The sequence below is a fragment of the Heliangelus exortis genome, chromosome 2 (genome assembly GCF_036169615.1).
Source record: "Heliangelus exortis chromosome 2, bHelExo1.hap1, whole genome shotgun sequence".
Taxonomy (NCBI): Eukaryota; Metazoa; Chordata; class Aves; order Apodiformes; family Trochilidae; genus Heliangelus; species Heliangelus exortis.
The window spans coordinates 114238494-114252346 of record NC_092423.1 but is presented as its reverse complement, the minus strand read 5'-3'; the positions used below and the strand labels follow the sequence as shown (position 1 = coordinate 114252346).

Sequence of the window (13853 nt, the reverse complement as noted above, 5' to 3'; positions counted from 1 at the left end):
GCCCTAAGCAGGATGCACCATGTATGCTTCTAAACATGTTTGCAAAGTGCTATAATGTTTTGGAAATATCCAGATGAAAAGATTTTTCCTGGTCAACTCTCACAGCAGTCAGTACTCCATAATAGTTCTGTTTTTCTCTTAAAGATACCAGCTCCACGAAATACCACAGCTAATGTCAAATCCATGCAGATTTATGACAGTGTTGAGTATCAGATAGACAGCCATGCCATTGCAGCTCTATCCCACAAGAGAAAACTAACTAGATCTTAAAACAGTTCCAACTACAAAGGAAAAAAAATATTTTTAGAAAAAATATAAAAAGTAACAACCACAATAGAATCAATAAATCCCATGCTCACAAAGCTACCATGCCTGAAGTACCAGTGAAAGAAAAAGTCACCTAATGTCAGCAGCCAATGAAGCAAGCAATGTAAGGGGACACAAGCTGTTGAGAAATAAGTAGTCTTGCACAGTTTCTGTGGCTGTCATTTTAAGAGACTGAGATCATACTGAATTCCTGAGTTTAAGCAGATGAAAGTATGTGGAATCACAATTCAGGGAAGGTATCTGCAGGTGTCTTGTATAACTGCAGGGTTTTTTTTATTGGTTTTGTTTATGGCTCACATAACCCAATTTGTTTTGTACTGCTGAAAAGGAAGACAAGCTAAATGTTAACATCTGCCTTCAGCTGCCTTTCTTCTTCAGTTTGTTTACAACTAATTGCTGAGTCACCAGGCAGCTCATCCATTTCCAAAGACTGTAAATTAAAGTCTCAGAGATAAATATCTTGATCACTACGAAATTTTCAAGGCCTGCAAGGCCACTGACATACCTTCACTAGTTGGAATGCTGTGGCAGATCACTGCTGGAACTGAAGAGGACATTCCCAACCCACTTCTAACTTCCATCTGCAGATCTGAGAGTTCAGCTGCCTTCGCCTGAGAATGCTAGTAACACCTAAGCCAGTCATTTTGGCAACAAACTGCACACACCTTAAACTGGCTCTTCAGTACTAGCTATATTAGAATACTTTAAAAGCTCACAGACTATCTAAATAAAAACAGAATCAACTTACTAATACTGGCATATTTAATTCACTTCAAGAATGATCACTACAGTAGTTTTAATTAGTTTCCTGAAGAAACTCTGAATAAAAAACACAGGAATTTGAAAAACAAAAAAACCAAACATATGAGCTATTTTCCTCTGTTTCCCTTTTCTGCCTCCTCTCCTTCAATATTTGGCTCTTAAGCAGCTGAAAAAAGTTTAGAAGTGACACATCTATTCTGTATTTCACATTTCAAGCAACTGAAATGCAAAAGTGCAGTGCAGACCACTACCACTGCAATATTCAATTGTAAAAGTTTAATCAGTATATAATGAGGTGTACTAAAACAATTGCTTGCTGCCATTTCTGCCACTTTAATGACTGAAGTTTTTAGAGATGTACTATAATTCACCACCTGTTCTGAAGGACTACCATTCTGAATTTGTGGCACCCTGGACAGACAAACACCTTCTTTACCTGAATCTGCTCAGGTAATCTCTTGTGTCTTAGTTTAATGAACTGTCACTCACCTAAATATTCAAAAAAAGCAGAATTTCTGCTTATCATCTACAGCCTAATGCAACCAACAGGGCCACTACAGCTCTGATATATTTCTTAAGATTCACTAGGACTAGAGCTGCTATTGCAGTAGCTTTTAAAAAAAAAACTTCCAGAGTTTAAACACAGGTTTAAAAAAAGGTAAAATCACATAGTAGTTGCACCCAGTGTATTTAACAACCTCACATGTAATGCAGCTGTACTGTATAATTACATTAATAATAATTTGGTTCATAGGGATGAAGTACAATTATGCAGGCATCCTTAGCATGTAATATGGCAGCTGTGTCATCAAACTTATTAAGGAAGGCGTTTATACAGGTATGAGGAAAACAATGACAAAGATGCACAATACACAGGAACAATAGTTAACTACATTAGTTACCCTGTCCTGACAAGAGTTTGATCCAAATATGCTACTTACATCCACGCTATAGTGATGAAGCATAGAATATATTTGGAAATGGGCTTCTATCAGTATATGGTTATGCCTGCAGCATTTGTAAGCATTATTTGTTACAGAGCAGCCAATGACAAACAGTAGTGATCCCGTGTTAAGTGGGAATGGGAGAGGAAGAAAACAGATCACAGAAGCAACCTAAAGCATCTAGGGAAGTAGCAGTCAACAAAAGAAAAAAAAAACCACATCCCTGTAAATCAGAGGGAAAGAGTCAAAGCTTTTAATTTTCCTTAGACAGCATCCATCGACACTTTAGCAGTTTGTTACAGCACCTCCAGCCGGGGCTGCAAAGGGCACCGCTGCGGCCTGAGCTGAAGGTACCTTCACAGCAGTAGTCTCGGCCTCACCACAAAACTGCGAAGTGCCATCAGGCCTCACTGCTGGAGGGATGCAAATAAGGGGCACAAACCCAGGCACAAGTTTTGCCGTGACAGCACCTTCTTCCTCCCCCCTCCCCCGCTCAGATGCCGCAGCCAGGGGCGTGACACAGCCCGGCCTGCCCCGCGGCCTATCAGCTGGGCCCCGGAGACGGCTGTCAGACTCCCAGGCCCGCCGTGGAGCTCAAGGCCGCCGGGCGCGGAACCGCCGAGAGGCAGGCCGAGGCCCCGGGCGGGGCCCAGCGCAGAGGCGGGAGGGGGGGGGGGGGGAGCCGCCTCTTCGCGCAGAGCCTCCACGTCGACGACGCCAGCACTGCGGAAATGGGAGCGGAGAGCCGGGGCCTGCTCCCCACTCCGCCCGCCTCTTTCCCTCCCCCCCCTCCTCACCGTTCCTCCCCCGGCTCCCGGGGCGGGCCGCGCCTCCGCGGCCGCTCACCTGTGTCCCCGATGATGATATACTTGAAGAGATAGGCGTAGGCCATGGCCGCCCGCTCCCCGGCTCCCCGGCTCTCGCTGTCTCCTTCGTGACGCGCGGGCGCGCTCCCCCCGCCCCCGCTGTCAGGGCTGGCGCTGCGGAGAGGTGGAAACGGTTAAACGGCCACCGGGCGCCGGGCCGCTCCCGCCGGGCGCCTCCGCGGCCACCGCTCCCTCGCTCCTTCCTACCTCCGCCCCCTCCGCCGGCGGGCTGACTCGGTGGCTGAGCGCCTTCCCGGCCTCTCCCTTGAGGCGGCGGGGAAGGCAGAGGCGGCGGCGGGAAGAACGGGCGGCGAGAACAATAAACAGGCGCCGAGCGGCCCCGGAGCCCTCCGGCAACGTCACGCACCCACCGCCTCCTCGCTCCGCCCCACCCCTCCCCCGACCCGGAAGTGCTGAGGTAGCCGCCGGACCGGGAGCGGGCGGTCACCTCCCTCCGCCGACAGGGGCGGGGCCGCTCCGCCGACCGCGCCCCGGCTGCCGGTGAGGGCGGGGGAAGGCGGTTGTCCTCTGGTAGAAGGGTGTTTCCTTTCTCTGAGAGGGCCTTTCCCCCGTCGTAACGGGGGCTGCGTGCCTCGGACGCTGCTTTTCGTTCGCTTTGGTAGGAAGAATAAGTAGCGAGGAGCTCCCGCTCCGGGAGGCCGGGGTCTCGTCGGAGGGGCTTGTGCGGCCTCCTCTCCCCCTCGGTGACCCGCGAGGGATGCAGTCGCCATGCGGGGCGAAGCTGTGGAAAGGAGGGTGGCGGCAGCCGGGCCCTCGTTGGGCGGTGTTGAGCTCCTGGTATGCACCACGGTCAGGGTTGCTGAAGTTTGGGATAACAATTTTGTGGGCAATACCCCAATGCTGCAACCTGAAGCGTTTAGGGTGGTTTTGTTCAGGGGAAAAGAAAGTTCAGGGGGAAAAACCCCCCAAACATCTAAGACTGCAAAGCCTGCCCTAAACTAGAGAACCCTTTAAGCATAAACACTAGCAAGTAATCCTCTACAAGTTTATTTTAATTATTTATGAAACACGAGCTCTGGCTTGAAAAGGGTTTTCCTTTCTGTCTTTCCTCATCAAACTGAAGCGATGCGACAAGAAGGTAGCAAGTTCACAGCTGCTGTTTAGGACTTTCTGCAGAGTTCACGTAAGGCAGCTGAGTGGGAAGAAACTTCAAGGTTTTCCATAGTCTAAGCTGCTTCACGAAGGATCCTGTATACTCAGAGCTCTGGCCCTAGAGCAGTCAAAGGTGTATGGCTCATGGGTCAGTGCCATAGAAAGTTATACCAGCAGGTTGAAGATGCTTTGGGGTACTCTTCAGCTCAGCTATTGACTGTCAGCTGATGAAGAGTCATTGTCATTTTCTTCATACAATCTCAGCTCTACCATTCTGGCCATACCAGTCTGGTGGCTTTTAATAGTATAAATGTTTTTGTTTGTGGTGCATCAGGTCACCAATTTGGACAACACTGACTTAATACCACTTCTAACAGGTGTGTATCTAACTTACTTGTAAAAACCTTAAGTGCAGCTCATTGTCCCAAATTCTGTTCCCAATTTCATGATCTGAAACCCAAATTAAGGTTTTGGTTTTTTTAAATGTCCTCTTCCCTGTAACATACAAAAAAACCAAACCACAAAACCAAAAAAACAAAAACAAACCCCATATGCACAACCCCCCACAATATTGCTATAAAGCAAAAGGAGCTTAACATGATATCTACCTTTTCCACATGAAAAATTCACACTTTTCATGTTCCCTTTCAAGAATTTTTCTCCTTTTTTCTCCTCTGAACTTCCAGTTTCTCAACATTTTTTGTAAAGTATGGAGCCCAAAATAGTAATTTTTATGTGTCTGTAACACCATCAGTATCACCTCAAAACAAAATTATGTTGGTGTCGCTATTTTTGCTCCTCTCTGAATGTGTTTTTGCTTTTCCAACAGCATCTGAATTTTAATTTGCTTCTACTGCCCAGATGCATCTAGACATTTGGTATATCTTTATTAAGCACTGTTTTCCCCTTTGCTAAATTTCAGTAATTTTGTCCATTGTATTTGTGGGTTTTGTTTTGGTTTTATTTTTTATTTGATCTCAGGCATTTTCTGACCCAGTTTATATATGCAAATACTTAATAGGTTTTGACAGGACAGAGCATTGGAAGGCAACATGTTTAAAAACCATTTACACACAGAGGAAACATACTTTCCCCTTATTTTATGTACCAGAAGTGAAATTTCATTAGTTATTTTTAAATTTTTTTGTTGTTGTTGTTGTTGTTTGGTTGGTTTTTTTTTTTTTTTTTTGTTAATGAATAATTCCTATCCAGGGTAAGTTTTCTCGGAAAAGGAAGCTTTTGCCTTACTTCCTATGAAAATTAGTTCTGTTTTCACCTATCCGTGTATGTAGGGGTCAGCCTCTGTGTTTCCTCTCCTAGTACTGATCATGGAAACTGGACGTAGTATCTTGGCTGAGGTAAACCTTGTAATTCGGGATCTGTTAAACCCAACAGGGAATTCTCACGAGTGTTCCCAAGTGCTCCCTCTGCAGGTGGGAACTTATCTGACGTTTACGCTGTTCAGCTGGGTTTTGTGTGGCCTCAGCCGCGGGAAACAAAGCTACAGGAAACCCGGCCGTGAGGCGGTTAAGATTTCATCCAGTCCAAGTGAAGGTTGCTGCCTATAGAAATGGGAAATTTCTGGCCCCACTCACCTGCTCTTACACCCACCCTTTTTCTGCCACTCTCCCAGTCATCTGCTGAATAGAGAGCTAGAGTGGCTAAGCTTTAATTTTTCCATATTATAGAATGTTAGGGTTTTGAAGGGGCCTCTAGAGATCATCTAGTCCAACCTCCCTGCCAAAGCAGGTTCACCTAGGGTAGTCCATGCAGGAGTGCATTCAGGTGGGTTTTGAATGTCTCCAGAGAAGGAGACTCCACACCCTCTCTCTCACCCTCACAGTAAAGGAGTTTCTCCTTATGTTGAGGTGCAACTTCCTATATTCTAGCTTAAACCCATGATTCCTTGTCCTATTACTGGGCACCACTGAAAAGAGATTGGCCTCATCCTCTTGACACAGCCCCATCAGATATTTATAGACATTAATAAGATCCCCTCTTAGCCTTCTTTTCTCAAGGCTCTCAGCCCAAGTTCTCTCAGTCTTTCTTCACAGGAGAGTTGTTCAAGTCTCCTTTAATTGTCCTCGTATCTCTCTGTTGGACTGTCCCTAGTAGATCACTGTCTCTCTTGAAGGGGGGAGCCCAAAACTGGGTAAAGTGTTCCAGGTGTGGTCTGATCACAGCAGAATAGAGGGTGAGGAGAACCTCCCTAGATCTGCTGGACACATTTTGCCTCATGCACCCTAGGATTCTATTGGCCACAAGGGCAAATTGTTGACCCATGGAGAATTTACTCTCTACTAGGACTCCAAGGCCTCCATGGAGCTGCTTTTCAGAGGACATTCCCTAATCTGTGCTGGTGGTTGGTGTTATTCCTGCCCAGATGCAGGACTCTATACTTGTCCATATTGAACTTAATGAGGTTCACTTTTGCCCAGCTCTCCAGCCTGTCCAGATCTTGTTGGATAGCACACAGCCTTCTGGTGTATCAGCCACTCCTCCCAGCTTCATGTCAGCAAACTTGCTGAGTGCACACTCTGTTCCCTTGACCAGGTCAGTGATGAAGATATTAAACAAAACTGGACCCAGTACTGATCCCTGGGGAACACAACTGGCCACGGGCCTCCAACTTGACTCTGTGCCACACATCACAACCCTCTGAACTCTGTTGCTGAGCCAGTTATCAATGCACCTCACAGTCCAATCGTCTGTCCCACATTTCTTGAGTTTTGTTATGAGGATGTTATGGGAGCTTTCAGGTAAATCCATTGTGTGTCCCACAGCCACACCAACAAACTGTCATGCTTTTGGCAGCTTTACCAGATGGATCCCACCCCTGCCCATCAGTCCTTGCTCCTCAAAGAGGGTTCTGTGTCTGTGAAGGCTAAAGCCTGTTCTATTAGACCAGTTATGCAGACAGAATCATAGAATGGTTAGGACTGGAAGGGACCATAAAGATCACCATGATCCAACCCCTCTGTATGGGGTGGGACACATTCCACTAAACCAGGCTGCACAAGGCCTCATCCAACCTGGCCTTAAATACTCCCAGGGAAGGGGCATTAACATCTTCCTTAGGCAGCCTGTTCCAGTATCTTACTGCCCTCCTGGTGAATATTTTCTAAATATTCTAAATCTACCTTCTTTAAGTTTAAAACCATTACCCCTTGTCCTGCCATTACCCTCCCTGGTAAAAAGCCCCACCCCAGCTTTCCTGTAGGCCCCTTCAGGTACTGGAAGGATGCTATGAGCTCTCCCTGGAGCCTTCTCTTCTCCAGACTGAATAGCCCTCTTATCATCAGGTGTTGGCTTAGTTTCCTCTCCTACTGTAATCTCTTCTGTATTTGGGAATATGAAGAATTGTGTGGGTTTCTGCATCCTTCACCTTCTCCTCGCGAGCTGCTCATGATGTCCTTCATGTCTCTGCAGGTAGCATCAGGGATTCCTACATGCTTGTGCCACAAAGAGTATTGCTCTGAGAGCTGCTCATGCTTTTACAGTCTGTTGTCAGCATCCCAGGGCAATAAGTTGCAAGTAAATTTGGTCTCTTAGTTTCCAAATCATGTGATCTTCTAGACTTCAAGTTTGACACAAGAAAATTTTACCCCTGCCATTCAATTAAATCTGATAGAAAAGGGAATTTCCATCTTGTAAAAGCGCAGATTGCTGATGGTGAGAAAATACAGTCAGGTAAAATGGGAGGTATCTCTACCTCTCCTTAGCCATCTAACAGCCTGCTGAGGTGACTGACAGGTTAGAGAGCAGGCAGCCCTACCTGTTTCTGCTCAGGCTACTTGGTTAGTCAGAGAGGAAGCCACCTTTCTGGCAACCCAGGCAGCAGATCTATGCCCTGCTGACTGGCTTGGTGGCCATTAGGCTTGAGTCAGCAGCTGTACAGTGAACAGATAACCTTTCTGGTCAGACCTCATCACTTTCTAGAACTACCTGAAACAGAGTTCTAGTGAGGTGGGTGTTGGTCTTTTCTCCCTAGTAACTGGAGATAGGAAATGATCTCACATTTTACCATGGGAGGTATAGGGTGGATGTTTCTTCATTGAAAGAGTGGTCAAACACTGGGACAGACAGCTCACAGAAGCTGTGGAGTCACCAGCCCTGGAGGTGTTCAAAAAAAGTGTAGATGTGACAGTTCAGGACATGATTTAGTGGGCATAGTGGTGTTGGGTTGATGGTTGGACTTGATGGTCTTGATGGTCTGTTCCAACCTTAATGATTCTATGATGCTGTCATTAGCCAGGCAGCTGGTGAAGTTTTACATGTGCACAACTGTGGACTATTTCAATCGTGCTACTGTTGGGATATTTATGAAGTTGGTGTTTAGTAGAGGCTTGCAATAGTAACATGCAGGAATTTGTTTTCCATGCTATCCCTTGGTGACTACAAGCTAATTTGCTGCTGTGTAAGAGCTCATATGCCTGTGTTACTGAATGTTATATCAGCTGTTCTGCAGACTGCAGATGTCTCCAACTAAATATTAATGCAAAACTGATCTTCATCCAAGTTATGTTTAACATACATTTCCTTAAATGCTGTTAAGAGGCATGTAGGTAAGTAGGTGTTGTATTTTTTTATTTTTACCTGTCATCTGTCTAAATTTCTGTTTTCCAAACAAATAAATTTTATTTTTGATAAGCATTAATGCTTTAACAGAAGGCTACCACTGACACAGTCTCACAAAAAAAATATTATCCAGGAGATGTAAAACAAGGAGTGGTTATTCAGTATTGAAACAAAATGCTCCCAGAGCATTGCTTTGCTTTTGTTTTGATTTGTTTTGCTTTTGTTAATATTCCCGTGAATAACACATGTTATCTGTTAGTGATTTTATATAAGAATATGGTGAAATATTTCAAAGAGATGGCAGTATCATGTTGTATTCTGGCAAATTTGATACACTTGAGAAAATTAGAGCTTGCTCATTTTTTTTTTTTTTCACTAAATCTCCATTGTTTATCACCCTGCAAACTCAGTAGGGGTTTATAGCAAAGCCTGAGGGTTTGCAGGATCCTTACTACTAATAGTATCATTTAGGAAAGAGCCACAGAAGCATCCAATACTGTGAAGAGCGAAGTATTAAACAGGAATTTTTAATGGAAACTAAAACAAAAGCAGAACCCTAGCATAACATTTTAATAAAACCATACTGTAGCTATAACTTGCACTATACTATGATTTACCTGTTAGAAGTCAATCTCTTCCCGCTCCACAGTTCAGCTTAAAATTTTTAAATAATTTCTTTCTGCTCTTAAATTATTTATGTAGATGCTGAATAGGAAATGGGTTTTTATACTAGTGTCTGGCATTTAATCTGTCTGTATGTAGCTTTTCTGAACATTAATAGTGTGCTATAGCTTATCTTATTTGGGAATTTTGTTTAATATTTTTAGAAAATTTTTACTTAAGTAACAAGGCAATATATAGCATGTTTTATCTATTATAAATGTTGAGAATGAAACCTCACCTCATGTGGAAATACATTGACAGATCTAGCACAATGGCATAGAGAAAGGTTTCTCAACCTCCTCTTTTCTGTTTAGGATTTTAAGAGTCTAGTGCTTTGTTCTTTAGCTTCATAACACTTTTACTCATCCCAGACTTGTAAACTGAAGTAATGGTAGAAGTCCATGTAACGTCTTCAATGTGCAGCATCAAGCAGTGGCATTTACTGACTTCTCATGTTGTCTGTGGTGAAATTATGGATATTTTACTTGAAATCTCTTACGGTTAAATCTGCTGGGGCAGTCTTTCCAAAAGAAGTTCTGAAATTTCCTTTTGATTTGTGATCCACTCATTGCTAACTGGGTCTTCTGTGAAACGCTCTAAACAGCACCCTGGACTTTGAAGCCCAGCTCAGTGGCGAAATTCCATTTTTCCCTCTAGTTGCAGGATTTGAGAGACTTGATTTTGGCAATGTGAGGTTCTCATTTGTTGTTTGTGTTTGGTTTCACGTTTTCACAGGGGCTTTTGGAAGGATCAGGAAGGGCTCAGAGGCATTTCATATCTACTTCTTGCAGGTGGAAATCTGTGTTCCCTTCTTCAGGTCAACCTGGCAGATTGTTGTCTATTTTAAATGGGTGATTTCATGCATGCATCATGTTTGCACAGCAAGAATGAACCAAATTAGTCTTTCAAATCCCAGTCCTTCATCCCTTGGGCTTCATAACAAGATTCTCAGTTGTGGAGCCAGAATATAGGCTCATCTTCTACTGCTTTTTTAAATCTTTTTCTTCAAGAAGGTGAGCATGGTTTAACACTTGGATGGTGTAAACCTTTACACTCTGACTGGTTTGCTATGTGTGTAATTCGTGACCCAGCAAACACATTAGAATCTCTGTTCTTTTGTATACCTTTTAGGCCCAGAGTTTTAGAAGCAGCAGGGGCTGTATATGCAGATCCCTATGTGAGGGGTAGACCCTCAAGTGTCTGCTGGACTCTGGGAGAAGTGGTCTGGGGCAGAAAAACCAAAAAATTCCTATACACTGCCACTCAGTGTGAGGAGAGTGAGTGCAGCAAATAGAAAGAGTAGAGGTTGCTGGGCTGGGAGAAGTTGGGCGCTGGAATGAGGGAGGATTTGGGACAATATGAAAAGAAATGCATCCAGTGAAAGGCTGATTTAGGAAGGAGGAAAAGGACTTGGAAGACCATGGGCTATCAGACCAAAGAGTTGAAAAACTGCACTTTTGAAGTGGAGAAATGTGAAACTGGAGACTGTTTTTCTGAGTACCTATAAATACAAGCCTGTGAGGGAGCTGGGACTTGGACTCTGAGGGTTGTAGTCCAGGCAGCTTTGGCTGGGATTTTAACTAACAGCAGAACACGTGTGCAGTGGCTGCTTCCCTCCCTCTGCTGTAGCCCCTGTTCTGCCCTCAGAAATACAGCAATTTTACTAATGCTGATTAGTATGAATTTAAAAGACCCAAGATAATTTACATTGTTGCTTATAATCTGGTGAAAAATTATTTGGAAATGAGTTTCTTTTTTAAAACCTTTGTAGTGTAGTATTTAACTAACAGTCTTAATTAAATGCTATTAGCTAAATGCTAAAACTGAAAGTAATGCATTTGGAAAGATTCTGTATTTCTCCAGTCACTATGGTGTTTGGATGTTTTATTCCAGATCAGTTACATGGGTAACTAATTTTGGGGAAAGAAAAATGCAGTTTTAATAGCATTTTTTGTTTTCAAAATACAGTCTCAGCCTACATTTTCGAGTCAGTGCAGCAAAAAGTACAAGTATAGTTCTTCAGTTTCCCAGCTGTATTCGTACTTTAGGTTTTTGCACCCCTGGAAATATTTACATGACCTCTGCTTTATCCCTGTTTATTTACTAATGGCTTTTGCCAGTGTTATCATTGCTTCTTGTTTTTCCTTACAAATAACCTTGATTTTTACTGCCTTGGTATAAAAATAAACAGTTTGATAAACCAGCACATGATAAATTTTAATAGAGTTTTCCCATAAAAACTGAGAAGACAAAATAACCTTGAAAATACTAACAAACCATCTGAAGAGATATGTTGGCATATAATTTTTGGCTTTTTTTTTTTTTTTTTAACCCTCAGGAACATTAGAATATGTGTGCTCATGTAACAAGAATCACGGAAGCATCAACTATTACTGCTACACAGACAGAGATCCATGCAGAAGTTTACTTAAATTGATGGCAAGGCAAATTTTTTGCTGTAGAGATAGAATTTTTTTTGTTCATTTTTCTTAGATTTCTTTTAAAATTGTTTTGGCAGTGTCTGAAAAAGTAGAGGGTAAAGTTACTGAACAGACTCACAGGAAGTGAAAATCACAGAAATTTCCTGTTTACTCATAGCACGAAGTGAGACAACTCTAAGGAAACTGGTTTGCTTAAAAAGGGATAGCAGACAAGTGTGGTCACATATTTTCAAGCTGAAGATATTTTCATTTGAAAGGATTAAAAAGAATCTTTTTATTTCTTTTTCAGACAACTTTTGATGTCTTTGGGTGGCTGTGGACAGTAAGGAACTGTCTAAGGCCATGAAAGTCAGCAGAGTTGCTAAAGGATTTGAATCGAGGAAATCTTAGTGTCAGAGTTGCAGAAATGATCTTTTTCCACCAAGATATTAGCAGATTACCTACACTACATTTTTGTTTAAAAGCTATAATAGCAATGTCTGGTAATTCTAACAAACATGTTTGTAGCTACACTGTAGCTAAAATAATGTTTAAAAGCTTTAAGATTCTGTTGAAATTATTTAAATTTTAAGGAACCAAACCAGAAAAAAAGAGAGGTTCATTTCTCTTTTAAGTACTTCTTCACTGCACATTCTACTGAATTAGCTTTATCCTAAATATTTTAAATTGGAAGATGTTTTACTTTAACAAATACATATGTTGGCTCCTTTTGTATTCAGCCATTGTTGATGCAGAGGGCAGCACATGCTTCTGCATGTTTTTTCCTTCATTTAATTGAGTAATTTTCAGGACTCCAGCCTTTTTAAGGTTATTTCACTGGTGTCCCTCACTTGTCTCCAGGCTGTGAAGGTCACATCAAAGCTCTTATGGCTCTATATGAGCTGTGCCATCATAGCCATACACTGTAATCTAGGGAGTCTTTAATTCCCTAAATCAGAAGGTAGGCAAGTGTTAATTTTTCTCTTCTTTAAGGTTCCTGTATCATTATATGTTGAGCATTCACATACTGACTGGAAAAGTAAACAGGCAAGAAGCCCAAGAGAATGAATGGCAATGGGGCAACCACCCCCCTGCCCATCAGTTTGCATTCATTTCAGGTGGCAAATTATTGGGTGTTCAGTTTTTTATCTTTATTATGCATATCGAGTTGCTCTGATAATGAGATGCCTAGTAGTACAAAAATTTGAATGCTAAGAATTCAGTCTTATGACTCATGGCAATAACTGTAGGAGGAAAGTAATTCTGGCTCTAAGGTTTATTTTTGTAGTTTATTGATAATGAGATTTCTCTTTGGTGGAGAATCTCTTCTTTTATATTGAAGTTTACTTCTTTACCACTTAAAAAAGGGATTTTTAAATTCTGTATTTCTAGTCCACAAATGGAAAGAAAAATTTTATCACATGTTAAGTAAGCTCTTGCCTGATAAAACTTAAATTCAGATTATATCACTAGCCACTGTAATCCCATTTTTTTAACAGTGAAGTTTGCTTAGTTGTCACAACCCTCATGTCATCATAATTACTTAGCACAGAAAATGCTTGCAATCTGTGGGAGTGCCAAGCCCTCATTGCCACAAGGCTTGCCCTGTGGTATTTTGACAGTTCTCTCCTCCAAGGCATTTTTTTCTTGCCATGTTTCTCAGTCCTACTTGTATTTTGTTCAAAACAACCCTAATTTATTTTGTGTGGTCAAAAAATAGATTAAAATCAATAAAATTGCCTTCTAGGTAACAAATTCAGTTATTGTATTTTCTTTCCATGCTTTCTAAAGGTAAGATGACCATCTAATTTGCAGAACTCCTTGGTTCTGTAGAAAAAAATAACACAGTAGATAGTACTTCCTAGTATGAGCACTGAGTGGTCCATAAACTATGAAGAGTAATTTAGTATTTCAGAAATAGAAACCAAACTTGCTCCTTTTAGGAAGTCATCAGCCACATAGCAATTGGCCAAGGTCATATAACCACAGAGTTGGAAGACTAAACTTATGGTACTACTTCTAGTACTTTGACAGAGGCAATGGAGAAGCATATCAGGAAGAATCTGGATTAATTTTTCCATGAGCAACAGTAGTGTAGAAATTTTCCATACTTCTTGCCAGGCACATGAATCCATCTGCGTGACGGGGAAAAGCAGACCTGCTCATGACTGAGAGGAGTG

At 42.4% G+C, this 13853-nt stretch overlaps 1 protein-coding gene and 1 long non-coding RNA gene across 2 annotated transcripts in view; one reads left to right on the top strand and one right to left on the bottom strand.

The window, feature by feature from the left end:
• The window catches only part of RAB2A (RAB2A, member RAS oncogene family), a 46213-nt gene extending 42842 nt beyond the window's left edge, over positions 1-3371 (bottom strand). The window contains exons 1-2 of the mRNA XM_071737610.1: positions 3107-3371; positions 2880-3013 (exon numbers count right to left, since the gene is read on the bottom strand). Of these exons, the coding sequence (XP_071593711.1) occupies positions 2880-2925 (46 nt within the window). The 5' untranslated portion in view covers positions 2926-3013; positions 3107-3371. The remainder of the gene's footprint in view (positions 1-2879; positions 3014-3106) is intronic.
• A 170-nt stretch (positions 3372-3541) lies between these two features.
• Positions 3542-12702, top strand: LOC139793233 (uncharacterized). Its single transcript, XR_011724557.1, has 4 exons — positions 3542-3697; positions 5408-5538; positions 9989-10044; positions 11984-12702. It is a non-coding gene; the product is annotated as an uncharacterized lncRNA (long non-coding RNA).
• Positions 12703-13853: the final 1151 nt, after the last annotated feature.